Genomic DNA, 27,526 nt, shown 5'->3' with positions numbered 1-27,526 from the left:
CATTGACATTGAACGGGTACAAAACAAATTTCTTGAATTTTTGGCGTTCAAGTTAAAAATGCCCTTGAAGTACCATTCATTAGATGATATTCGTTGGGTTGCAGATATAATGAAGCTAAGTAGTCGTAGAGTGGAAACTGACTCAAAACTCTCATTCCAATTATTAAATTCTCTTATTAACTGCCTTGCATTGCTAGCACAAATTGGCTTACATGTTCCTTCTAGAAGTACAAGAAATACAGAAACATTTGCAATAGATTTTCATCTTTGTAACTACGGTAAACATTCTCCCCTGTCTAGAGTTGCTATTGGTGGGAATAAAGTCGATCTGGACTTCTTTTCATTGAACGAAACAAAATTTAAGTTTGCATTACGCTTGCTCAGAAATAAATTATAAATGGTAGTAAATATAAACATAAACATCCTCAATTATAGAATTTTCCTTATCTTAATCATTCATTTATTTAATTGATATTTCAATTCAGTAAATTTATTTTCTCACTGTTATTTTTTTTATCAATAAATTAGTTTTACTTTTAGCAAGTAAGTTAGATGCAATTATTTGTTGTATTCATATAATTTATTGTGAAATCTCTTAAACTTAATTGGGTGTTACCCGTTAATGAATAAATAAAATAAAAGTAAAATAAAAATATAAATAAAATAAAATAAAAATAAAATAAAAAAATAAAACAAAAATAAAATAAAAAAAATAAAATAAAATAAAAATAAAATAAAATAAAAATAAAATAAAAATAAAATAAAATAAAAATAAAATAAAAATAAAATAAAAATAAAATAAAAATAAAATAAAAATAAAATAAAAATAAAATAAAAATAAAATAAAAATAAAATAAAAATAAAATAAAAATAAAATAAAAATAAAATAAAATAAAAATAAAATAAAAACAAAATAAAATAAAAATAAAAATAAAATAAAAATAAAATAAAAATAAAATAAAAATAAAATAAAAATAAAATAAAAATAAAATAAAAAGTAGAATCTTTGAATACAGACATAGAAAAATGTTACTGAAATACTCACCCAAACTATTAGTGTTAGAGCCTCCACTCATCGAGTCTCTATCAGAATCTCTTTCAAGTGAATTTCCACCATTTATTATATTGACCAGATTGATGGCAGTCCAAGCAAACGCTTGTCTGTATTTCCCTAAACGTTCGCAAACTGACACCGCAATAGATTTGAGTTTGTCTCGGTTCTAAAATAAAAAATAAATCAATATTACAAGCAACTTGTGTTAAAATTATCTTCATCATCGAACTAATCACCGGTCCACTCTTATTCAACTCTAATTTTAGTTTAATTTCAAATTAATAACTAGCAATACCTTACCTCCTTCAGATATGGTTCAACACATTCACTGAGGTCACCTTGTAATACTTTCTCTAAACGGATCACTATAAACAGATCGGGGGAAGGATGGGAAATATTGAAAACGCATCCTCTTGCAAGAGAGCTAGTATCGGCATAAGGAACGTGTCCCCCCAGCATCCTTTTGAGACCTTCCGGATTCAAATCGAAATGGAAAGTTTCCGATACTTTCTTGCGCTCTTTGCAATCGTAAAGTGCCATGGAAGCAAAGAGTGGTTCTACTTCTATGTCCATTCTGAAATATGGAAGATTTTGAATAGAATAGCTTTCATATCTACAAAGAGCCACCCCTCAGAGTGAATAGAATTTTTCTAAATTAAAATATTATTAAAACAATCCAGAATAAATTATTGAGGACTGCTGCTTAGAAAATGGGTTTCCAAGTGGGACACTACAACTAAAATGACATCAGTTCAATCCTCCACTTGACAAATTTGAAAAATAGATGAATCCAAACAGATTTACAGTTTCTATTCGAATTGTTAGCAGGTCACTATTATTATCCACAACTTCTTAACATTATTAATTTTAAAGTGAGAAAAAGGGAAACTAGGGACCATAAAACCATCTTGAACGGGCACATTCAAAAAACTATGGATTCAATAGTCAACACTAAATTTTTTTTACAAACTCTATTAGAGTTCAAAATCCATAATTACTTACGTCAACTGTTGGCACTTCACCAAAATTCTATGCCCCATATGCTCATAAGGGGCAATAGCTGGTAACCTCTTCTCTACTTGTTCGTTAACCTCAAAATGGATATCTGTTGGTGTAAGGGCGAACAAAATATCCTGCCTTTCGGTCTGCCTTCTACTCTCATTGAGTTGATCTAGAGCTTCTGGAATGGATTGTTCCAAAATATCTGGAATCAATGGATCTCCTGCTGAATGCCTCAGGTCCAACGAAGCCCAAGAGTTTCTTGGAGTGAGAGTGTCTCCACATGATGACACTGAAGCTATTGATATGACACTTTGTCGGCCACTGCTTTGTGATGTTAAATCTGTTATAATACAATGAGAAGAAGAATACAGTACAATTTATCTATTCCTTCATACAAAATAATCATTAGCTCCAAAGCAGCTGAAAAGATGTCTATAACACAGATAGCAGACTAAAATACAATATTTAAATTAAAAATTTTTCAAAAACAAGCAAATTCTGTGAAAAGACTCTATTGACCTAGATCTTTCCTAACAATAATACTAGGTGAATCTTACCTAATTCACTACTAGACTGTGAAGGACCTGGTTGAAAATCTATTTCAAACTCTCCTGCCTAGGGGTAGGAAGCAGTTCTTTGGAAAGATTAGATCTACTCGACACACTACTACTTAGTGAACGGTGGTTATAACGAATAACTTTCCAAAACGCCTTGTAACATTCCACACATGCCTGTACATGAGGAGTTAAACTCTCCCTGAAAAACAGAACACGAGTTAACCTGTTAGCATGAGCATTTTAATTTTAGTTACAAGTTTTCTTCGGGAACGATAGGTTCGACAGTTCTCAAGGGTCTTTCTATAATATCGATTTCAACGTCTCCTGGAGGAATATCCAAGATGGCACGAAGTGGATCTCTGTCAATTAAATTTTGATAACCATGTAAAAAATCTTCAAATTCTAATGGCTCAATTACTTCATTCATCCAACTCTGAAAATGAATGTTATGAATCACGAGAATTCAATTTGAAATGTAAAGAATACTGATGAAGATGGTGAAAGAAGTCCACTGCTTGAGCAGGACACGTTTCGACGAACATCGGCTGCGTGTTGTCTAAAATATAATAATATAGTAATAGTTTACTAATTCATATTTATTTTGGTAATTACTTGGATAGTTTTTGTGTAAACGCCCTTTGTGTTGACGCCATTTCATTCCTATAAACACCAAAACATAACCTATTTCAATAAACTATGACAGCTGTCAACATTCCACTGACAGGTGGTAGTTCATTTAACATGAGATTAGTTCAATTATTGGGAAGGAAAGTTTTCGGCTTTCTTCTACTCCATCTTGATACAAAAAAAAAGGATGAGAAAATCTTCCAATGAAAGGAAGGACGTAATCAATTTGAAAATAAGTAACTCTATACATGGATGTGTAGATCATGCAAAGAAGTAACTTTCAGACACAAACTGAAAGAAAATCCCCTTGAAACAGCTGCTTCATTTTCTAGTTCAATTATATTATGAAAACATCTCATCACTTAATAAACAGTACCTTGACATTAAAGAAGTTCTTTATTTCAGACTGAAAGAAGGCAATTCATTTTAAACAAAAATTCAAAAGATAATTTCAATGTGAAATATTTATAAATATTTTTAATGATTCTAAAATAAAAATCATGAAATTGTAAAACAACAAAAATTAATTGACGCTCCAGGGCAACTTCATTGATTCCAGTGGCGCATTTGCTTTTTCTGCTGCAGGAAAACCCGGAAAAACCTGCAGCACCATACTCACTGAATAATATATTATCCTGAAACTTTCAACTGAACAACTTTCAATTGTGTTTTTATAATCTATCGAAGACATTTGTGCCACACCAGAACAAAAATATTGTCTCTTGACGTGCGTTTCGCTAACCAAATTAGCATAATCTTCAACTCAGTAATCTCAATCTCCTGATGATGCTAACTTGGTTGGCGAAATACGTGTTATAAGACAGCGTTCTTGAAAATTATACTACAAGCTCAGTTAACAAAACTTTGCCATAGACATCTCAGCGTTATCGCTAAGGCATTCTCCCGAGAAGACTGCAGATGTCTTTGACGACATTGCATTAACTTCTGTTTAAAATCTGTTTTTCCGTTAATCAGCTAATAACTTTTTCAGTTAAACAAATAAAATGTTATTCTGAAAAAAATTAGTTTGAATAAGGTTGATGTGATGTCTTGATTAGCATAATATAACAATATTACAAATATGTTTTCTCGATATTTCTTTGACATGAAAGTGTAACGATTCTGTGACATTACAATCTGATATCTCCACGGAATGAGTATAACAAAAGTACGTCGCCAGGACGTTTTTTCGACATCTCAAAGCGATGTGCCACCTATCAAATTAGCATGTAATGACGTGTATAAAATTTTTGAACACGCTAAGAACAGCTGAGTACTTTGAACTACTGGACCGTGTCACTTGTCATTCCCGGATGTCACGGGTAAACTTCACCTTTTACAAATAATAATAAAGAGTAGAAATAAAATTCTCAATTATGTTATTTGTGTAGGTCTAATAATAAATGACGGAGATTGTGTAATGCTTCCTAGGTTGTATAAATCTGATGCAGACATTCGAAAACATCAAATAAATACTTTGAAAATATTCAATGACAAGTAAAGTTACCACAATATTTTTATTGAAATTACAGGATAAATATTTTTAGTGTGACCGAAATTATCGAAGGCGAGGAATATGAAATTTATTTCAATTCTGGAGGAAATAACCTCTGCTTGAAAATAATTTTGACTAAGGAATTCCCGAAGGAAAAACCATTATTGAAAATAGTTCCCCGGGTTATCCATCAGTGGGTATCTGAAGACGGAGATATAAAATCGGCACCTGGACTGCTCAATGTAAATATAGTAGATTCATTTCGACTTGAAATGTAACATTTTCATATAGTTTACAGTTCATTCTGATTTGGGAAGGGTAGTACAAGCAGTAATTCGGGAATATCAACGGACACCACCTCCCCTGGTAACTAATAACGTCTGCAACAATACATCGGCCGCAATTCCCATAAGTATGTAGTTTTTCTAGATGTTATAATTCACAGAAATCATCTACACATCAGAAGAGTGAAATAACTATCTTCAACGCATGAGAGAACAAAGCAAATCTGTAACCTTTCTGTACACGTTAAAAAATAAAAATATTTCCTTTTCAATTTAAATTTTTAAATGTTCTAGATGGGGAAGTTCGCCCAACTCCATCCACTTACCAATTCTCAGTAAAGAGCTTTTCACCACCGTCACACATGCCTCAGGCTGGGAACTTCCTTCCAAATATTGCAGTTTCAGAACTGACAGGACTGCCGTTGGAGGAACTTAAATTTCTAAATGATAATAGTGATAGACAAGAGGAATTTATTGAAGAAGTCCCTATAATTAAAGAACAAAATAGAGTTTTAGATGATGTGATTTCACAGGTGGAAGAAATGGCAGGTAATCAACATCCATTGAAATGAGTGTTTTTTTAAGTAAACAAGCTTAAGACTGGCTGTAAATCAAATTATCTAACAGAACAATTCATTCAGGACAGTCTCAATTTATCTACACTGTAGGTTAATGGACTGACACCCATCAGAAAACAACTACTCCCATGGCTAATACCACGAAGGGTGTTGGATTATATCTGACAGGTGTCAGTGCAGGATTCTCCATTCCTCCATATGTTGTTGGCAATACAACTGCCGGAAACGATTTTCAATTATTGGAACAGATTTGCAAACTGGTTTCGGGCTGTTTGCCCATTCATCAGTGCAACGTAGTGTCTATCATTAACATAAAGTCGATGATTTCCCATAATTGAAAATCGAACTCCTTCAACCAACAGTTCGACCAAATGTCAAGGTTTTGCTCAGTTTTCTTCGATTACCGTGGCGTAATGTATCAGGAGTTCTTGTCACATGGTCGTATGGTCAATAAGGAGTATTATCTTGAAGTTATGAGCCGTTTGCGAGAAGCAATACGAAGAAATTGTCCAGTGTTGTGGAAAAACACTTCATGGCTTACTATTAGTTTTACTTATGGTTCAAATATTTTCCAGAAATCAATTTATCCAAGAAAGAAAAATTGGAGGAACTCCAAAGAGATATTGATTCTAGAATAGAAGAAGTTACAAAGTTAGCATTTGAAAATGAAAGACTGCATGTTATTTATCAGACTTTATCTGATAAATACACACCTAGGAACATAAAGGTTAGTGAAACGTTTATAAATACTTATATTTTTAATTTTGGATAACACTTATTGAAGAAACAATAATTTATGAAATGTATTTCAAGGATTCAGAATTGAGTTGGTAAAGTCTGACCTGATGAAATACTTATTGAAATATTATTCATAGGTTCTTGGAAAGTAGTCAGATTTGTTACATCAGATTTTATTATATCTATTTTCAGGATCAACTAAGACTAGCCGCTGAGAAAGCAGATGTAGACAGTGAAAAAGTGGCAGAATCTTTTCTGAGTGGGAAAATAGATGTGGATAAATTCGTAACGGATTTTATAAAAATTAAAACTTTATCTCAGACAAGGAAGACGAAAGAAGAGAAGCTTGGACAGCAATTGGATAGGTTAGAAAAGGCTGGGTTCTGATGGTTGCTTACGTCCAATTAGTTCCTTATATTACATAATTTTTATTATAGATAAGTTTATTCTTGATTATTAAAAGTTGTTTTAGAAAACGTTGCGATGGTTTCATTTTCGATCATACCAAAATTTCAACTTCAGCAAACAACATACTTTTTAATTAGGTTGATACCTTCACCATATTTGGAAGAATTGTTTGTGTTATTCGATGTATCAGGTTTTTTGGTTTGACAAAAAATCCATTAATGTTTAACTTTCTTTCGTCAATTTATATGTTCAATTCATTGTTTTTTACTCATTTGTACTGCCCTGAAGAAGCTTCCCATTAGAAGCGAAACTTTGGCAAAGTAGAGCAGAGTTTTGATTTTTTGACTGAGAGACCCCGTTGATCCATTTTACTCTATATAAATATACAGGGTGTAACTAAATAAGTATAAAACATTTAAGTTATTCAACTTTCACACCAAAGGTTCCAATCTCATCGTTATTTAAGGTGATCGAAAAAAAGATAGGATCTTTCATATAAAGACATTTCATTGGAGCATACCTCATTAAAATACAGCCCCTTAAAAGGGGTACAATAAATTTGTATAAAAATTTTTCTCACAAGCACTAAAAAAGTTACTTTTAGGTAACTTGTTATACATTTTCACTCCATTATATATAGTTGAGTTCTTGATTTGACTACTTGTTGGGATAGGAACCTTAAATTGGTGAGCTTGTCCAGTACTGTGGTGAAGCGGAGAAGTAAAGGTACCTTTGTTCTTCTGTATAAGCCATACTGATTCAAGAATAAACGATGAAGTCACAGTTAGAATTCCATGCACTGAAAACAGTGGCTTACAAGGATCATTCCACTTTGCTCCACAGAAATACCGTACCGCACGTTTTTGTAATATGAAAACAGATTAAAACAGCTGTTTACTGCATACGCCATACACCCTAAAATGCTATGCCAGACCCACGTTTTTAGGTCTGTTCTTTGCTTTTGCACAACCAAAACGACCCTTTTTTGGATCGGTACTTCGATAACCTTCTCACTGGTCGAACCTTCGCCAATCAGGACCAGACAAAACGGCCTTCGTCGATTTCATCGAATCCCGAGCACACATTTTCATGTTGTATACTGATTCAAATGACGTTTATTTTGATTAAACTGAATAAGTATGCACTAAAATATTACAGCTTCAAGTAGACTCATAAAAACGGACAAAACATTTGAAAAAATCTAATATGTTTGAAATCTGGTCTACATCAGGACAACTTGAAACCCTTCCATGTTATATACTGCCGTTTAGTTGGAAGTTTCTTCAGCTCGGCTTCAGGAAAGAATAAAATACAGTGCCAGTTGAAACGAGCTTCCCTGAATTTGATAATGAGACTAAAAAAAATCGTTAAAAACATCAGTTTGATAGTTCTCAGATAACTAAAGGCAAATTTCTAATCAGTATTGGAATAACTACCATTCCACCAGTGGAAAGTAACTCCTCTAGCTAATACCACTACGGGCATTTGATTACACCTATAAATATTTGTGCAAGATTGATTTCAACACAATTGAAAAATCAAGCCTTTTTAGAATTTTTTTTTAAATGAAATACATTCTATTAAAAATTTATTTATTGTCATATTTAAATATATTCAGTGCAAATCCAAAGTCATCTTATTTACAACAGGTGATTCATTCAAAGGCAAACATATACATTTTTAATGAATCTATTAATATAAGTACACCCAACGACATAATTGTCAAAATTTAAAGAGAAACCAACTCAAGCTATTTGTTACTTTTCGGTTGAGATGAAAAACTAAAAATTCATGACCGATTAAGAAAAAACAATATTCCTACAATTAGATGAATAATACTGAAAGGAAAATTGAAAATAACATTCTTGGAATGACATTTTCATTTTTTAGTGAAGTCCGTTTCATCAGTTATGTTCCATAAAAATTGTTGGCTTGAAACTATGTATTAGGTAATTTTCTTATTAAAATTAAGGTAAATATAAAATTGAGGTTAAATTATGTCTTGTGAAAACGACAAGAAATAAAAAGTTTAAAACTGAAGCAAATATGAAACTAATAAAAGAGCTTTAATCGTAGCAGAGATTCTGTCAAGATAAAATTTAAATAAAATGAGTGGTAAAATAACATGAAAATGAGTGAATTGTGACAGAAACTGCAAAAATTGAATATTCAGTTACTTAGCAATATATTTCACAAGGTCACTTTAATAACTTCTCGAGAAAAAGTAAGTCAGATGAAGTTAATTTGGTTTTTCTTTTAAAAAATGAAGCTGGAATAAACATCTTTTAAAGCATAAAGATACTATAGTATATTTTCTTAAAATAAAACAATCCATTACGGACATATCACTCGAAAAATAAGTTAACTCCTCATTAAAATTAAAATTTGGGATTTGTATCCAAATATTAGCAGAATAAAATATGAAGAGCACGAAGAAATGTGTAAGAAAATCTTCAAGATGAATTAAATAGTACCACTAGATAACTAAAAGTCACCCTCTACAGTAAAATCTACATCAATACTCTCTGCAACGCCTTCTTTTTTATACTCTCCCACCTTCTTTTCAAAGAAGTTTGTTTTACCGTCAGTTGAAATAATTGTCATGAAATCGAAAGGGTTTTCTGAGTTATAGACTTGATTACAACCAAGTTCCTTCAGCAACCTATCAGCAACATACTCAATATATGTACACATTGCATTACAATTCATTCCGATTAAACTGACAGGCAGAGCTTCAGTTAGAAATTCTTGTTCGATTTTAACAGCATCACAAATGATATTCGTGATACGTTCTTGCGACGGTTTCTGAACTAAATGAGAGAAAAGAAGGCAGGCAAAGTCACAATGCAAACCTTCATCCCTGGAAATCAATTCATTTGAGAAAGTTAAACCCGGCATCAAACCACGCTTCTTCAACCAGAATATAGCTGCAAAACTACCAGAGAAAAATATCCCTTCAACTGCAGCGAAAGCTACAATTCGTTCAGCGAAAGTGGAGCTTTTTGAGCTTATCCAATTGAGGGCCCAATTCGCCTTTTTCGCTACACAAGGCATCGTTTCGATGGCATTGAACAAATATTCTTTTTCTGTAGGGTCCTGTATATAGGTTTCTATCAGAATACTATACATTTCAGAGTGAATGTTCTCCATAGCTATTTGAAAACCGTAAAAGCAGCGAGCTTCTGGTATCTGAACCTCCTGACTGAATCTCTCGACTAAGTTTTCATTGACAATACCATCAGAAGCAGCGAAAAAGGCTAAAACATGCGAAATGAAATGTCTTTCGTCCTTAGAGAGATTCTTCCATTGCTTCGAGTCTCGAGACAGGTCAACTTCCTCAGTTGTCCAGAAGGAAGCTTCTGCTTCTTTATACTTTGTCCATATATCTTTGTACTGAATAGGAAATACTACAAACCGTCCAGGATTTTCTCTTAGGAGGGGTTCTAGCTCTGGATCGAAATCCACGTCCGTTCCATCCTGGATATTTAATTTAGATTTCACTGAGCTATTTTTGGCGGGAGATTGGGGCGTCTGAATATTAGCCTTATTAGGAGATAAAACCATTCTCTCAGCTTTTTTGGAAAGTACTGCTTCTGAGTTCTCTTTATCGTAAGCCGGCATTTTGATATCTAAAATAGTTTTGAATGAATATCAATACGAAAGGAAATTATTAAGAATCTTACCAAAGTTTTTCGAGAGAGACCTGCACTGAACTAAGTAACTTATAAAATAAAACGCGGGAATAAGAGTGTCTTCTTTTATATGGTCGATTTGGCGCGAATTTTAACACACGTTGTAACCTGTCACAACAGAATGTTAGCAAAACGTCTGAAGTCAATGTGAAATTAACCAAATATACTTTTTTCTTTCTTACACGTAAAATTGAAGTTATGTTGAAAAAGTCGCAATTAAATTCAGAGGTTAATATTGTTTACATTTTGAAAGTAACTGAAATATCGAAATCTTATGCAATAGCAACGTTGCCATATGTTTTGTAACTTTTTCAGTCAAAGAGTACTTACAAAAATGACACTTGGCGGCAATTTGATGTTGATGGGTTCAGTTTCTGTGACCTATATTCTGTTTTTCGGGGGTAAGGGTATAATAGAATATAATTTATTTTATGTGATTGAATCTGCCGATACTTGATGAAAATCCATAACGCATTCAAGAAACACTTTATTGTGAGATCTTCACTAAACAGTTTTACATAAACGCAACACGCCTGAAGAATCTATTGTATGGTGAAACATGTGTTGCATTTTTGTAAAACTGTTTGGTGAAAATCTCACAATAAACTGTTATAAACTCTTTCTTGAATGTAGAATTTATTCCTCATGAAATTTAGATAATTTCATAACTCTTTCTTGAATGTAGAATTTATTCATAATGAAATTTACATAATTTCATGCAAGCATGAAATGCTTGACGTGTTAACTGAAACGTTGACACGTCAAGAAGAGTACTAAAATTCTTTTTCTTGATTATTTTTTTACCTGTGCTCTCACAGCCCTCTAAGACAATGGTAGGTTCGAACAAGTTTTCAGCAGTAACTTTCCATAGAAGGAAATTCATTCTGTAATTCATGGGGTCTAGAAAGTAATTAACTGATTCTTTGTTTTTCTCAAATCGTGAGAACAACTTTGACGACTTTTTGTACTATTCGAACTAATTTGTCTGTTAGTCCACATTGGTAGCGGGTTTAACCCGCTACCAATGTGGACTGTATATGATTATTCACTCGTACTAATGAAAGCCCAAGTACTTTTAACAAACTATATTCACTAATCTTACAAAATGTGAAATGTATTATGCACTGCTGTCTGTCTTCTGATTCATGAATATTAATTGTTACCATCATTACAGAAGATTGGCAACCAAGCAAATGCGAAACTATTGTCGAAGAAGAATGATCATAATATGTCAAAAGTTTTTTTAAAAAACTAGGTTAATTGTTACTATTCCAATTTAAAATATTTGTTATAATTTTTGAATTGTAAATATGGTAAGTTGAATGTAATATATAAATTCTTTGTTGAGACCGTTTAATTTCAGCTTCCTCTGTCACTGCTGCGAACGGCCCAAAATCATCCTATGGTAATTTTTTTTTCAGATCAACAATAATGTACTAAGAATACTCTCTTTTAGCTAGTTGAACTGAAAAATGGTGAAACCTACAATGGACACTTAGTCAGTTGCGACAATTGGATGAATATAAATCTTCGAGAAGTTATTTGCACTTCACGGGTAAAAAAATGTTAATACTATTTGTACCTAAAATGTGCAAATTTGGATGAATATCCATGAGATTAGATATTTGCTGATAGTGTATTATATATTTTGAAGAATGGGACGAATTAAAAAAGGGTCAAAATGTGTTTTTGCATCAACCAACCATTGTCCCCATATGAATGACATCCCTCAAAATTAATGACATTTCACCGCTCTGTAGAGAAATATGAATTCGTGTACAATATGAATAAAGAACCGTTAGAATGCATAATTTGGGAGTTATTATGGATGTGAAAATGGACGGTCATTGATACGGTCAGCTGTAGAATAGTGTATGTCTTTGGTTACCAAAGAAGTTCTTGAGATATGGTGCTTTTGAACTGATGAAATTTTCCAACAATTATTCTCTATCTAATTGTTGAAACTAATCTTCAAATGTTTAACATTCATAGGGTTCAAGCCAATATTAAATTCATTCACAAAATACTCAAATCTAAAATAATTATACGAAAATTCTTTTGCAATTAAATCATCACGTTTCTCTTTGGCAAACACTTAACATACATTTGTCACTGAATATCTTTAGATGTAACTATGAAAAGCATTCTCCCTTATGAAGAATTGCTTTAAATGGAAATAAAGTGGATATTAACTATTTTAATTTGTCTGATAATCTTCGATGTATTGTTTTGAAATTTCTTTCTTTCATCTGTACCACATTTATAATCGATGAGAATATGTAGCCTTAGCCGATAATTACTGAGTAGGTTTCATGACTTGATTTAAACGGGTAGTTTTCAAATGTTAATTTTTTTATCAACAACAAATGTTCATATTCTGAAATGCTGATCTATCATGTTTTTCAACTGGGTGGTTAAATAAATGAGGGAATAATAGTAATAAACCAAGTATAATACCAGCTTCACTTGATCTCCAGTCTAATACTTCTTTATCACAGGATGGAGATAAATTTTGGAGGATGCCAGAGTGCTATATTCGTGGAAGTACAATAAAATATCTTCGAATCCCTGATGAAGTCATCGACATGGTGAAAGAAGATACTATCGTTAAAAACAAAGGCAGGGGAGATATGAGAGGTGGAAGAGGTGGAGCAAATCAAAGAACCAGGCCAGCAGCTAGAGGTATTTTTTGCTTTTACATATAATATATGAGGAACCAAAAAATTCAATTCAATATTAAATTTTACAAAAAGGATTTGAATGTGAAATTTCTTGGTCTCGCTATAGACGAATTAATGAGGAGAAAAATAGCTTCCATAATTGAAACTGACAGTTCTATCTATTATAGTTTAGATTTTGTGAATTGTGAAAAATAGAAAGTGTTTTTTCCAAGTTCCCCCAAAAGACAGTACACTGAAAATTTTTCTAATATTCTGATACAATGAGTTGGTATATTTTGCAGGTAACTTCGGAGGTCGAGGTAGTAAGCCTGGTGGTCCCGGTGGAAGAAATCCCCCTTTTCAGAAACAAAAACCTAAACAATAAAAGGATATTGTAGGTAATGATTCAAGGAAATATTTTTAGGTTTAAATTTGTATTGAGGAAAAAAAATTAAAAAAGCGTACTGTATATGTAGGGAAACATTTTAATTATATCACATTAATTTTGTTTATTTGACTTTGCATTGTAAAACATGGCTTTCAATATCTAATAGGGTTACCTGATAATTCCAACTCTGGTAAAATTATTTGACAAATTTGATATCATTCTATTGTTAAATTTTTTTCATTCTAAATCACGCGACATTTGAGTAATATAATGTTCAGTTTTATATTTGAATTTGTAGTTTTATCACTCAGTTATGCTGACACTGGTTTAAGTTGGCCTCTACAGCATATCGTTCGAAAACCAAAACCGATTTCTTCATATGCGTTCGACGGAAAATTCGTATCAATAGTTTCTTAGCAAGAGAATGGTGAGTGGAAAAAAATGTAAAGAGAAGAGACTGAAGTAATACACTTAGGGGTGGGTGCAAAACTGATTTTATTAACCCAGTTTTTTTGGATTTTTGGCTTGAATTGATATGAGAAATTAATTCTTGGCTGAAGAATATTGTGGTAAGAAAAATCCAATGTTATCTTTAAAAGGGCTACTGTGTAAAATACTGACTGTATTATAAAAAGTTTTAAAACTGTTGCCCCCCACAAACGATAACTCTCTGAAGTCGAAACTAGTACGAGATACGAATTAACGAGGACTTCACTTTCAACGTGCGTTTCTTAGCAAGGAAATACATGAATTATTCAGAAAAAAACAGGAATTAAGATGGATGGTGTGAAAATTTTGAAAGGAACATTCATGAAAACTGGGTTCATCCCATGCCCAACATGATATTATGCAGTCGAATCAAGTCTTCATGCTTACCTCTTTAGCCTCAAGTTAATGTAATCGATAAATCTATGCTGGATCAGTATTATTAAAATGTATTTTGTAATAGGAATTCCAAATTACAGAGTGATACTCAAAGAATGGCCTGACTGCCGAACAACACAAAGTTCGTAATGTGGATATATTGAAGAAGTCAGAGGTTGACCTTTTTATGATAACCAAGATTTTTAAAGCTTCGTTTTCTATGAATGTTGTGATTTAAACATGAAAATTCAAGTCAGTGTATATAGTTACTCCCGAGATCTTTTATAAAAACTTACTAATAAGATTTATTTTGATTCTCACTATAAAATACTTTCCAGAAGGTCAAGTTTCAAACATTTCTACTGGAAATGAAGAGTTTTGAATTCATGAATGACCTCATGTCCCTCCGTAATCTGTAAGAGATGAGTAGCATACGTTAAATTTATTTTTCCATTTTGGAAACTAATGAAAGGGAAAACTGGAAACTCTGACGTAAAATAAATCCAAAATAAGCACTTTTTCCGATCTCCAGAAATGCAAAAATCTTCCCGATGCACGTTTTACTAACCAAGTTGGCATCTTCAGGAGATGAAGTTTTCTTCATCTGAAGAAGGACGAGTTGAATTTACTCATGTCACAATGATAATGTGTATTGACATTCATGAGCTCATTTGATTTAAAACTATGTGAGTTATGTAATAAATAACCAAAGTGTAACTGAAACGTATCATAACTTTATTAAGAAACATGTTAAACAATTTTTAGAATTTACATCTTACAATGGATCATACTTATATATAATTTGTCAACTGTAGCCTCTCAAACATGACATCCTATTAAAAATCTGTTAACACTTTTTAATTATTTGTACATATACTAAAATCTAATTGTTAAAACAGATATACAATAAAATTGAATTGTTCAATGGACATAAATTAAAATTCTAGGTTGGAACGAGATTCTTTTGTGAAATTTATGGTTTTTTCTTAACAATGTTGTTCTTTCAGAATCAAGGATGTCCCATTAGATAAATGAACAAAATAATACAGGTTCATTTCAAGTCATTGTTCTAAATAGAACCAGATAAAAAAATATTTATAAAACTTTGTAGAGTTTCTGAACTATGAAAACACTTACATCTAAAATTACTGTTTCAGTAAAAGTATAAAATTCTACCAGACTCTGCAGACATCCCAGTTTTGTTCTGCACAACTAAGAGTATCCTGGATCTAATATTCCCCTAATCTCTAGAACCAAGTTCATGTCATTTGGCTTCACCGTTACTCTTTTAGCATGATAAGCACACCTGTTAGCGTCCTCAAACAATTGAACTAAATACAACTCCGCGGCTTCCTGCAGAGCTTGTAGAGCTTCGAGTTGCACTCGATGGTCAGATGTTGTATGTTCCATTAGTATTTCTCGTATAACTCTAGCAAAGGGTAAACGAGGGATAAGATTACTTGTTGTTGATTGAAGTCTTTTTATCTCCCTAAGAGTCGTAACATTTATTTTATAATTTTTATTGTGAAGTTTGAAGATCTTGGTAACTTGTTTACTTGGCGCCTTTTTCCTCTTGGGAGTTGATTTTCGGTTAACCATGTTTTCCAACACCCTACAAGCATTTATTGTTGTCGAATATGTCACATTGCTCCTTTTCCGCAAAACTGCAGTCGGAATATCATTTCATTTTAAAATATTCTTCGTTAAATCAAATACAAACAAATTTTTATGGTTAAACTTTTGAAAGTAGATGTCAAATAAGTTCATTCAAACACCACTCAACGGTTTTTCTTTCTTCTTCTTTTTTTTTTTCATTAATGGCTTCAGCTGCCAGGGCTATCCAGCCAGGAGTTCCAGGATCATGTTGCTACTACAGGTGGAGCCCACACTGAAGTGGATCTGTGTTGTACCCAAACCCCACCTGAATTAGATGGTGATATATGTTTGAAAAAGATATCGTGGAAGGTAAGAGGCTGAATTGTTGAAGGAGGGATGCTGAGAGAGGCAGGAAGCATTTGTATATTGTGAGAATTGTTAGGGTAGGCAAAGAATATATGTAGGAGAGTCTGTATTTCTCCTCATTCGCAGCGGTCGTCATCAACTATCTTGAGTATGTGGAGATGCGCTTTATTGAGGGAATGATTGCTCCTAATTCTGCTTATATTGATGATTTCTGTACGAGAACAAGTAGCCAGATCCTTGAATCATGGAGTTTTGTAAGGTTGTGGCACAGAGGAAAAGTAAAGTTTGGCTTTGAATTGTCTGTTCCCGTTATATTGATTGGTCCAGTCTATCCAGATATTATGTTTCAATAATGCTTGAAACTCTTCATAGTCTGCTTGAGGACGATTAGTGAGTGAATGGTTTCTTCCAATATTGGCTAAGGTGTCAGCTGTATCAGTACTCTTGATGTTAGAATGACTAGGGATCCATGCCAAAGGTATGCTGTTTCCCTTTGTGATGGCTCTGTATATCAGTTGTCTGGTACGTAATGAAAGGTAATCGCTGTTTGCAGATATGATTGACCGGGAAATTTTTGTCAGGGCGCTTTTTGTGTCGCTAACGATGACTGCGGTTTGATATCGTTGTCAACAACAACTGAGCTGCTTCTTGGATGGCTGTTATTTCAGCTGCACATATTGAAAATAAAGAGGGTAATCGTCCAGAATGGTGTAGGTTGTGTGAAAAAACTCCAATTGACCTTATTAAGTGATGCGACCCCATGATTGTCAACTGCGGTAAAATAATGACATTTGACAATCTGACATTTGCTAATAAATAAATAACCTATCTTTCTGAGTTCCTTCTGCATTTTCAATTTCGGTAAATTAGAAACTGATTTCCAGAACACGGCCGAGAAGAGATTTCCAGTCGTCCTATATGAAGTGGGGCTCTAGAACGAAGAATCAGCTATGAAGAAATATGAGATGGTCTGTCCCAATTATGTCCCAAAAATTAAAATGCAGAAGGAACTCTGCATTTTGATAGGTATTTATTCATTAGCAAATGTCAAATTTTCAAATTTAATTATTTTACCGCAGTTGGCAACCATGGGGTCGCATCACTTAATAAGGTCAATACCAACGTGTGAAAAAATATGTATGATTGGCAAATTGTTGCTTGGCGAATCTGAGAAAATCCCGGTGGTTGTCGTTCCCTTTGGAGAGATTCATTTCGTGGAGGGGACTTGGGAAGATTTGACCATGTATACCACAGCTGCAACAAGGAAAATTGGGAAGTAGCATAATATCCGGGATGTAGGGTATTAGTCTGATATATGCAGTAAGAATGGGGGTAAGACAATTGAGCCGCCAATATGTAGAATATTGAATATATGTATCATGCAACTCAATTACGGAATGAATATTAGGATTCACGTAAGATAAAAATTTTGAAATGCATCTCACTCCCAACCAATTTCGCCTGTGAGCATGAGGCATGTCTGAGCTTTCTGATAGTGGAATTGTGGTGTGTGCTGATCTCATGAAACCCAATGCTACGCGTTATACTTGATAGTGTACTTTATCGAGCTGGTACAATACTGTTTTCGTGCATCTGCCAAAAAATATGCTGCCGCTGCCAAGATGTGGGCGAACTAGAGCTTTATATAATAGGATCATTATTAATCGGTAATTTTCATTCAATGAATCAATTTGGTGCTGAAATGAAATTTTTTAAATTCCTTTTGGTCTTGAAAAATTTGTTCACAGTTTTGAGAATATAAAATAGTTTGAAATACTTATGAAACGTTTTTTATAGTTGACAAGAACTAAATAAGAATGTCACTCCTTGACAGAAGTCGAAAACAGTTGATGTTATGACAAACACCGATCTGACATCATTTATTTCTGTACAGAGACAGACAGAGGTTTTTGTAGAAACACACTTTGCTGATATTTCAGGTACATGAATAAGCATAGAAGGATATCTCCATATTTTTTTCTCCTCTGAGGGAATGAGACACTCTAGACTTATTTTAAAAGACCAGAAAGATGCGAATCCTTGACTTCGACAATGAGCTCATTAATGCTGCAAAATCGTTTTCTTTGTTTGATTGATTAATAGTGTGACATCCATCACGTTCTAAATCTTTGATTAATTTCACCTGTGCCTTATATTAATCAATGCAGGTTTGTAGTTGGATTTCTCATGGATTATCGACACCACAGAACTAATTTAGTTCTGTGGATACATGCATCATGCATCATGCTTGTACTCAAGTCATATGTCAAAACATTGTATTATTTATTTAACATGGCTTCGAAAAGAGTAAGAGTTTCAAGAAATATAAAGTTGTCTAGAGCAAAAGATTATAACGAATTAAATCTCAGCGATGTGCTGTGTCCGATATGTAGGAGTATAATTATTGAACCAGTGTCACTACCATGTAGTCACGACTTTTGCTTATCATGTTTTGAAGGAACTATGGAAAATGCAAACTTGGTTTGTCCATTGTGCAGGCTAAGGATAGCATCTTGGATGAGAAGAGTGAAGAAGGAATCTAAATTAGTTAACGAAGAGTTCTGGGAAGCTATCCAGAAGAATTTTCCAGAACAGATAGAAAGAAAACGTATAGGTGTAGATGATAATTTAGAAGAAAGTAATGGTTTGTTTTAACTGATGATAATTTATTAATGGAAATAGTTTTAGAACCCGAAATCAGAGTTTCCCACCCTGGTGAAATAAGGAAAGAGTATGAACTCCAGAAACAAAAAGAGGATGAAGAATTCAGGAAACTACAGGAAGCCGAACTGAAGGCAAGCGAGGAATTGATAAAGAAACTGAAAGATGAGGAAGATTATCAGCAGGCTGTGATAGAGGAAAAATTGAAGATGGACGAGCAGGTCGCTAAAAAGTTAGCATCTGAGATGAGTTTGAGCACTTCTTTCTCTAAATCAAAAATATTTTGTAAAAAATCTGGACCAATGGACAAGTTTATTAAAAAAGATAATGAAACGATCACGTCTGAAAATGAAGGGCCAGATAGAAAATCCACCTACAATAATTATGATACTAAAGAATATACGTGCAGAGTTTTACGATTAGATACTGTTGATAAGAATAAAGATCGCACCCAAATTTTTTCACCGATAATAAAGAAAAAAATTCAGCAAATCCAGAAAATTGTTGATGCAGGTACTGCAAGTGACAGCAGTGATTGTATAGAATCTGAAATGAGGTATTTCAAACCCATAGATCATAGGTTAAATCCTCCTTCTCAAGGAAAAGCTCCTATTAAAGTTTTTCCTAAAAAGCTTGTTAGAAATGCGGAAATAAAAATCATGTAAGTATACCTTCTAATATTTGATATTTCATCATCATGAAAATGCAAGAAAGAAATAATTTGTTATCGAAAAAGGCATAGAATATTATGTAGTAGCTAACTTATAAAATTATTAAGAAAACTTCAGATATCTCTACAACGAAAGAAACAATCAAAAATGCCATACGGAAGTGATTTTTTGATTAACAAAATTCATTTTAAGGGTCAGAAGCAGACTAAAAAGCCAATTTCTTCATTACTTACCTTAATATTAGAAATTACAATTTTATTCATCGATTATTGCTGTACAATTTTAATGTAGCATCATAAAAAGGGGTTAAATTTCTCTCTTCTCTCAAGTCTCAAAATTCAAACGGAGTTCTACAGTAAGTAACCTTCTATTGAGCCTTGATTCAAACCATGATTGTATTACCAGGTTTTAACAGAGTTATGTTATATTTGTATTGAAATTCTGAAGCGTCATTATCAAATCCTAATTGCCAAATTAATTTTATTTAATATTGAAAATTTCCTGTGCCATTGAAATTTTATAGAGAAAAATATATCCACTTGACAACCAGTGCAGAGTTTAATTAATAAAATTAATGTTGTGATGAAGATTCTCAGCATATTTCGAAAAGATTTTGGGAGAAAAGAATCATGATATAACCTTGAATATGGGTAGAATTTTCGGGGTTGTCAATCAGTCGGTACCGTTTGTTATTGTTATTTCAGAGACATTTGTGATTATTGAACTGAAATCTCAATTTTTGAAATTCAACTTCCAGGTCGCCGAGTGGTTTGAAGAATTTTTGTTCAAATGATCTCGAATCAGCATTTGTTCGTTTATCACTGTCATTACCTGTATCACCTCTACCTACGCCTACTTCACCTGAAGATAGAAACAATGGTGAGCGTACAGGTGGGCTGAAGAGACTACGGTCTGAGGACGATATTGTGACTTCAGAAGAAAAGAAAACAAAGTGCGATGAATCAGGAATAGAGAATGAGAAAAAAAAATCCCCTATCATTAACTACAACATTTGCAGCATAGCAAAAAGACATTTATTCGGAAGAAAAACTGTGAATAATGTGAAGAATGAGGACAGCCCCCCCTTTTATGGGTTTGAAAGAGATTGTGAGGTGAAAAAATTAGAAGTTACCAATAATATAAGGAAAAACGGAACAGTTCACGAAATGGAAGACAGTGCCACGAGAAAGTTGTTACAGGAAAAAGCAGACTTGGAGTTTGCTAAAAAGTTGCAAGAGGAATTGAATAGGGGTGTGCACAATACAAGGAGTAGTCGTAATGTGGGTAGATCGAAAAGGCAGACTACTCTCGATGAAATGATCAAAAGTCCATATAGGGTTAAGTAACTTTCAAATTGATATGAAGTTTATATTGTTGCGATATTTATGTTACGGTTTTTAGTCACAGAAACATTGTTTATTTCAAATATTATGGATAACTTCCGTTTTGTATTTATGTATGATAGAGGTAAGTTGCTTTTTAACATGTTTGTGATGTTGGAAACTCAAGTTACTCGCGAAGAAATCGGACTGAATGTATGTACATCAGATATGCAATAACTTCGGATATGGAAGGGTATCCAAATAAATTTTAGTTTCGGCTGGATGTTTTTGGGAATAGTTTGATTCTCTTTGAACGATCATAAAATTGGCTGTTACAAAGAATGGTATCTGAGGAGCAATTAGCCTTGAAAAAAAATGAATTATTCATTTGAATTACCCAATCTCAGGGATCAAGAATACTCAATGATAGTGGTTTCTATCCTATCATTCATCTCTCGAAGGGCAATTTCAATCTACAGGTTGCTATCTTTGTTCTTGCAACATTCTCATCTCGAGCACTACTGGTTTACTGTTCCTAAATTTAGATTCATGGCAATATTTGTAGAATCATTCAACATCAACTCTGATTCTCAAGATCTAAAATTTCACCAGTTTCAACTCCCATTAAAACCAGTCTGCTGATATTAAATGAGTGTATATTTCTTTAGAATCTGAAAATCATTGGATATCAATAATCATAGTCCATATTCAATGATTCTTCATCAGTAAATCATTCTCTGGGACGTAAAATGTTATCATCTAAGAAGGGGTTCATTTTGAACAACTGCTTTTTGGCAAAATCTTTCCTATTTTCAAACGGAGACATATTTTGAGGCTCGTTATATTGTGTAAATGTAAAACCCTTGCATAGTTCCACACCATTTGGAAAATCGATTTCTATTGGATAGAGTGACAAACTGTTACTTCCACTAACAATCATTTGTACCCTCAAAATTGGACTGGATTCCGGGTGAACTCTCATTTTCAACTTCTCATTTGCAGTATTTCCGATATATTGCATAACGATTTATTCAAATTCTTGAGTGCTTTTTTAGTCTCAGTGACAGTTTGAAAATATTTGTCATTTTTATGATTGATGCAAACATGAATCTAATCAAATTAAATTTGGCGTCAGCTGTAGGAATTCGATTTATGAAAGTACTTTATATAAACATTCCTACGGCTAGGATCAACTTTGAAACAGTTTATAAGTGGTGTGAATGATATTTCCATTGTGCAAATTTACCACGTTTTCGATTTGCCATCATCACTGAATGTTATTGTTTCCGAGAGTGTCTAGTATTCACAAGCATTCCAAGAAATTCTACTGGTTGATTGAAAATTGAATATTTTCATGGACGTTCTGTATATTCACTTTCCACAGTCTGAAAAATATGAGAATTGTAATGGAGAACTTCACACAAGTGTAGAAAGGGTAAAAGAAGGTCGATAAAATTTGATTTTCCTCCACAAAAATGACTTTCGTTCAGTAAAAATAAATACTTTCACCCAGTTTGAGATTAGGATAAGGTGATTGAGAAGAGAATCACTAGTCTTCAATTGAATTTTTGTGTGATTTCCCTGGAAAGACATCAGTTCAATTTCCTTTGAATTGATTACTTCAGTTCTATAAATTGTTCGACATTATAAAAAACATTTGTATCATGATGATTATTGAAAATTTTCACAGTATAAACTTTATTTCAATATGTGTTTCAACTCATACTAGATTCCTCAGTTGGGTGGCTACCAGTGTAGTGAAACACATATTGAATTCTATTCTGGAGATTTGTAACTATTATTATGAATAGTGTTATTTTCACCAAGTAATGGGCCAGTGTGTTCAAAAATTATGAAAAGTGAATCAAAAACGAAATATTCAGTTATTTAATGATATATCCACATTAAATGAAAGTTAAGTACTTTATTTACCATTGAGTCAAGGTATTTACTCTTTTTTAAAGGGACATAATTTTTTAGTTTCCAATCTAGCTGTAAGTACATCCAGTTCGTCTATTTCAGCTCTGCCATAAACCAACATAACTTTTTGGAGTATGTTGTGTGTAAGAATGAATATTTTCAGTTTACGTTTTCAGATGGAATACCCATTGATTTGTTTTAAAATCGATTATGTCGTCTGTCCAGCCTTTTGATATTGAAATAATCGAAATAATTCTTGAAACTGCAAGTTTCAATTAGAAATTGGTTATATTTGAGTTCTTTCAGAATTGTTATTTTATTTTATTACAGATATCTTACTGTGATATCACAGCAGTTGTTTTATTTTTTGAATAAAAGTCCGAGAAATCAACTTGAGGTTTCATTTATGTACAATTCTATAATTTATTTGAACAAGGCATCCATGTTCGACATATTCACTTGGATTTTGGCACCTGAAAATAAAATAATGTTTATTATTTCATTTCAAAGCCTCGGTAGATAACAACATTATCCTGAGGTGGGTTAACGGACTCGAAAGGAGTAAAGGTAATCGCATTGCCGACTCTTTAGCCAAGGAAGCGGTTGGACTGAGAATTTTAGGACCCAGTAGTAGACAGGACAGGATGGACGATGACCTAGGATGACAACTCCTCGGGAAAATGTACAATGCTGTGCTATGGGCTTACACTCACCCTCACTACTCTACAGATACTATTTCATTTCAACCTTAAAATTTTAACAGAAACATTATACTGAACCCCGGAAGGCAATGCCAGATTTCTGGCCCCAATTTATTATCAGTCGATAATTTCAGGCTATTTTTGTGTTCTGTCTATTTCTGAGACTATTAAGAGAGGCCATATTTGTTGTGAATATGAAAACAGTTCTACTGTGTTCTCTTTGACTATTTGTAACCAGCAAGAGATACATTTTTAATCCACTGGACCTGAGGAAAGCACAGCTTAGGTGCTTAGATGGAAGGAACCTCCAAGCATAGGACTAACCTTGTGTAACCGTAGATTTTGATGTGGAACGTGATAATATTGTTCAGTGTCGAAAACTAAACCAGGTTCATTACCCTGTTGAGGCTGTTGTCTCAAAGAGAAAAGCTCCTGATGACTCTTCGGGCTCTATACAGTACAAATACAATGTAGAAACTCCCAAACTCGAAAGTCATGGTCTCTCTTTTTTCGAGGTATAACTGTGGAGTGGATAATTTGGGAGCGAAACTCGTATCCATGATAATGACTCTAGAATTTCCACAAAACATTATATTCAAAACGCTTTTCGCTATACGGTAGCTTCATCAGTTACTGGTGGTAACCAGTGATATTTACTGGTGGTAACCAGTTACTGGTAGTAGTCAGTAACTGGCAGCAACCAGTTACTGGTTGTATTCCGTTACTGGTAGCCACCAGTTACTGGTAACAGGTAACCGGCTAACAGTGGTTACCAGTAACTGATACCTGTTACCAGTAACTGGTAACAGGTAACCGGCTAACAGTGGTTACCAGTAACTGTTACCTGTAACTGGTAACCGGCTAACAGTGGTTACCAGTAACTGGCAACAAATAACCGGCCAATGGTGGTTACCAGTAACTGGTTAATGGTGTTTTTTTCGGCGAGTAGAAACATTTTCAAAAGACATCTGGTCGCTCAGTGACTACGTAGTGTCGGATTCTTACCGACTGAAAAACCACTCATGAGTCAAGCAGGCTACTCTGGAACCACTTTCGGGCATTACTTCGGAGAAGCAGACTTTAATGATGGTTCAGGGCTCTCTGTTTTTCATCAGTTCTTTTTTTCATCAGGATGTTCTTGAAGAGTGTGTTAACGGCTTCCCAGTTTTCTTTATTTTTGAACATCTTCCCTATCATGTTTTCTAGTAATACTTCTCCTGTCGTCATTTCTGCGTTTCATCTCTGTTATTCCCAACGTATGCATTGAAAAATTATGTGTTCTCCCGTGTCTATCATTCCACAATGCTTTGAAGCATAATTACTTGTCATCTGCAGCAATATCTTCCACTGACTTTACTACTAAATACTACACAAACTATCACCTGACAAGCTTTCAGATGAAAAAAAAAACAGCTAGATGACTTTATTACACTTCTTTATGTTACCTGATAAATTTTTAATCAGGAAGAAGTCACTGAAACCATTATTTTTTGTGCCTCATGCATGGAGGACCGTACGAGCATCACGATAATGCACCTGCACACTCCCCATTGCTTGTTCGTTATTTTTTGAACAAAAAACAACACCGCAGTCATGCCTCAGCCACCGTATTCACCAGATTTGGTCCCCTGCGACTTTTTCCTATTCCCAAGATATTAATTTTGGTTGAGAAGTATATCTAATTAATGAAAATTTGAAAGGAATGGATGTAATTCATGAACGTAAAAAATGTATGGCCGTTTCAAAAAAGAAGCAAGGGAAAGAACTTCCACACTCCTACAACCCTCATTGTCTTATTTAAGGTGAGTGAAATCATGTGGTTCTCAAAAAAAGATTGATACAAAATTGGGTTTTAAAATAGTCACTTTTATCAAACTGAACTCTTGTATACAAAAGAATGCAAAACGTTAACACTAACTAACTGCAAGAAACTTAATGCAGCACTCTTCGCGATTAAGCAGATGAAATTGTTTGTAGATAAAAAAAATCTCTTAAGTATATATTTTGCAATGGCATATCCGCATATTTCCTTAAATATAATGTCATGGGGATGTGGTAGAGATCTTAATAGAATATTTGTTGCCCAAAAGCGCATTATAGGACTGATTTTTGATATGGATTATCGTGATAGCTGCAAACCTATTCTTGTAAGGGAAAATATATTATCAGTTCAATGCATATATATATTCAAATGTGTGACTTATGTGAGAAATAATCTTGCATCTTTTGAAACGAATGCTTCTACTCATAATTATCATACACGTCATAGTGGTATGTTGAGGATACCCTCGCACAAATCAAATAGTAGTAGTATTGGTCGATAGATTTTAATACTCGATCATTCAGTTTTGGAAGAGTAACGTGAATCTAGACATTACCTTTGTAGACACAGAAAGTCCAGGTGATCACTAGTTCAGCGAATGGAATATAGTATCTTCTTGGCACTATATTTTCAAATTTGTTTGATTCAAAAAATAAAATTTCCTCACACGAAATTAAAATCCAGGGTTAAGATTGAATCACAGTTGTTTCTGAGCAGAATCAGTATTGCCACTTTCTACAGGATCAACAGGGGGGAATTGGGGTAATCGTCACTATGCCCCAGACAAGCTCCGATAGGACAGTGGCAGGATGTGGAAATGGCATTGTCATAGGACTCTGTAACAACTTCGAGGGGATCTTGGACTTGGGATTCATCTTTGATTTGGGATTCATCTTTGACTTGGGATTCTAACGAACTCATTACCTGTTCTATTGGTTTCTCTTCCCGATCTGAAACAAATGATGCTGTGGTGGATTTTACTGATTCCCAAACTTCAGAGAAGCTTGTGGGTATCTTAGGTAGAGATGGTAAATCTAGAGGTGGGTCATCCTTTTTAACTGTAAAAATGTATCAAACATTTAGTTTCCATATTTTTTTTATCACTTGATACTAGATTTTCTATAAAATTATTCAAATAATATAATATAAATGAGTTGTGATAACTAACCTCCATAAAGAAAATTATAAGCAATTGTAAGATACTTCTTTCCTTCTACAGCACCAACTTGTGCATACTCTGAAGCTTCTTTTGGATAGCATACGGCTCCCATTCCAAGAGCTCCTGTAGTAGCAAACAGTGTCTTTTTGAAAAAGCCACCTCGAAGTCCAAATATTAATCCTGTAAGAGCACCAATTCCAATGGCGCCAGCCTTTGGCATTGTATTATTTTCTTCTTGCAGGTAATCAATAATCCCTATAAAAACATTTACGACTTACTTCACCATAACTTCATTGAACCGGAGTAAAAAAACTCACATTCAACATTTTCCTTGCTCTTGTTGAACTGTTCTTCTGCTACTCTTTTGTAAGCTGCAGCTTCGTCGGAATACCTTGTTAAGGTTTGTCGGGTTGTCCTTATTGCATTTTCTATCATTCCGATAGTTGCATCAGGTTGTTCCACACTTTCTGGGCTCCTGTGTTCTTTTTCTGGGGTATATATGGGAAGTTCACTAGGCCTACAGAGACATTCTTCTTTCTGTTTTTCTGGTTTAATTTTTGATTCAGTAATAACTGCGACAGCTGGGATAAGACATTTTCTGAAAATCTGAAGGGGTACTTATATCTCAATTTAAGTGAATTGAACGCTAACTAACCTGGGCTGAAAACATTCTGAACTAATTTTACCGACTTTCACTGAATTTGGATATCAATTGCTTTCTATTGCATAAAAATGTAAATGTGACAGCTGACATCAGCAGCGTTGTCAACTGAAAATTATCAAGTTCCCCCATTTTACAAATTCGAAATTCCCCGAACCATTCAGACCACAGAACTATAACTTAGTTATCGTTCCGTGGTCTATCACAGGACTATAACTTAGTTATAGTTCTGTGAATCAGACTGAAATCGCGAAAGCTGTTTCAGTCAAATCACAAAAATCGCGAAACAGCTTTCGTAGA

The 27,526-nt window shown here is 33.7% G+C and overlaps 6 protein-coding genes and 1 long non-coding RNA gene across 13 annotated transcripts in view; 4 read left to right on the top strand and 3 right to left on the bottom strand.

The window, feature by feature from the left end:
* The window catches only part of Zir (dedicator of cytokinesis), a 28,507-nt gene extending 25,192 nt beyond the window's left edge, over nucleotides 1-3,315 (bottom strand). The window contains 9 exon segments of the mRNA XM_074174755.1: nucleotides 1,046-1,220; nucleotide 1,310; nucleotides 1,350-1,628; nucleotides 2,057-2,396; nucleotides 2,614-2,665; nucleotides 2,668-2,812; nucleotides 2,868-3,046; nucleotides 3,100-3,169; nucleotides 3,226-3,315. Coding sequence (XP_074030856.1) covers nucleotides 1,046-1,220; nucleotide 1,310; nucleotides 1,350-1,628; nucleotides 2,057-2,396; nucleotides 2,614-2,665; nucleotides 2,668-2,812; nucleotides 2,868-3,046; nucleotides 3,100-3,169; nucleotides 3,226-3,266 — 1,282 coding nt within the window. The 5' untranslated portion in view covers nucleotides 3,267-3,315.
* Nucleotides 3,316-4,535: 1,220 nt separating this feature from the next.
* On the top strand, nucleotides 4,536-6,814 carry LOC111509988 (Vacuolar protein sorting 37A). The gene is made up of 6 exons (XM_023165852.2): nucleotides 4,536-4,737; nucleotides 4,788-4,977; nucleotides 5,027-5,147; nucleotides 5,314-5,568; nucleotides 6,173-6,324; nucleotides 6,528-6,814. The coding sequence occupies exons 1-6, from the start codon at nucleotides 4,661-4,663 to the stop codon at nucleotides 6,720-6,722; spliced, it is 990 nt and encodes a 329-aa protein (XP_023021620.2). The 5' UTR covers nucleotides 4,536-4,660; the 3' UTR covers nucleotides 6,723-6,814.
* A 1,504-nt stretch (nucleotides 6,815-8,318) lies between these two features.
* Nucleotides 8,319-10,704, bottom strand: RnrS (ribonucleoside-diphosphate reductase subunit M2). Its single transcript, XM_023165849.2, has 2 exons — nucleotides 10,427-10,704; nucleotides 8,319-10,372 (listed from the first exon to the last, which is right to left on the bottom strand). The coding sequence occupies exon 2, from the start codon at nucleotides 10,362-10,364 to the stop codon at nucleotides 9,228-9,230; it is 1,137 nt and encodes a 378-aa protein (XP_023021617.1). The 5' UTR covers nucleotides 10,365-10,372; nucleotides 10,427-10,704; the 3' UTR covers nucleotides 8,319-9,227.
* A 908-nt stretch (nucleotides 10,705-11,612) lies between these two features.
* Nucleotides 11,613-13,774, top strand: LOC111509987 (U6 snRNA-associated Sm-like protein LSm4). The gene is made up of 5 exons (XM_023165850.2): nucleotides 11,613-11,748; nucleotides 11,799-11,840; nucleotides 11,892-11,990; nucleotides 12,934-13,117; nucleotides 13,398-13,774. Exons 1-5 carry the CDS (start codon nucleotides 11,746-11,748, stop codon nucleotides 13,478-13,480), a joined length of 411 nt encoding a protein of 136 aa, XP_023021618.1. The 5' UTR covers nucleotides 11,613-11,745; the 3' UTR covers nucleotides 13,481-13,774.
* Nucleotides 13,775-18,558: 4,784 nt separating this feature from the next.
* LOC111509991 (uncharacterized) lies at nucleotides 18,559-23,274 on the top strand. Of its 2 annotated transcripts, none has more exons than XM_074174751.1 (3): nucleotides 18,559-18,947; nucleotides 18,992-19,631; nucleotides 20,399-23,274. In XM_074174751.1, the coding sequence occupies exons 1-3, from the start codon at nucleotides 18,602-18,604 to the stop codon at nucleotides 20,985-20,987; spliced, it is 1,575 nt and encodes a 524-aa protein (XP_074030852.1). In that variant the 5' UTR covers nucleotides 18,559-18,601; the 3' UTR covers nucleotides 20,988-23,274. The 2 variants fall into 2 exon arrangements, with proteins under 2 accessions (XP_074030852.1, XP_074030853.1); XM_074174752.1 differs by having other exon boundaries at nucleotides 18,562-18,947; nucleotides 18,998-19,631.
* Nucleotides 23,271-27,370, bottom strand: Mic26-27 (MICOS complex subunit 26/27). Of its 6 annotated transcripts, XR_012465349.1 has the most exons (6): nucleotides 27,221-27,370; nucleotides 26,883-27,171; nucleotides 26,575-26,820; nucleotides 26,047-26,464; nucleotides 25,963-26,016; nucleotides 23,271-23,356 (listed from the first exon to the last, which is right to left on the bottom strand). XR_012465349.1 is itself a non-coding variant. In XM_074174754.1 (5 exons), the coding sequence occupies exons 1-5, from the start codon at nucleotides 27,233-27,235 to the stop codon at nucleotides 23,339-23,341; spliced, it is 702 nt and encodes a 233-aa protein (XP_074030855.1). In that variant the 5' UTR covers nucleotides 27,236-27,370; the 3' UTR covers nucleotides 23,271-23,338. The 6 variants fall into 6 exon arrangements, 2 of the variants coding, with proteins under 2 accessions (XP_074030855.1, XP_023021622.1); XR_012465347.1 differs by having other exon boundaries at nucleotides 25,963-26,464; XR_012465348.1 differs by lacking the exon at nucleotides 25,963-26,016 and having other exon boundaries at nucleotides 26,074-26,464.
* Nucleotides 24,231-26,704, top strand: LOC141482114 (uncharacterized). Its single transcript, XR_012465351.1, has 2 exons — nucleotides 24,231-24,619; nucleotides 24,662-26,704. It is a non-coding gene; the product is annotated as an uncharacterized lncRNA (long non-coding RNA).
* Nucleotides 27,371-27,526: the final 156 nt, after the last annotated feature.

The sequence above is a fragment of the Leptinotarsa decemlineata genome, unplaced genomic scaffold, assembly GCF_025532065.1.
Source record: "Leptinotarsa decemlineata unplaced genomic scaffold, Ldec_3_MD MMD2_tig00000882_RagTag_RagTag, whole genome shotgun sequence".
Taxonomy (NCBI): Eukaryota; Metazoa; Arthropoda; class Insecta; order Coleoptera; family Chrysomelidae; genus Leptinotarsa; species Leptinotarsa decemlineata.
Note: the sequence above shows the minus strand (reverse complement) of the source record. Positions and strands in the feature narration are given on the sequence as shown.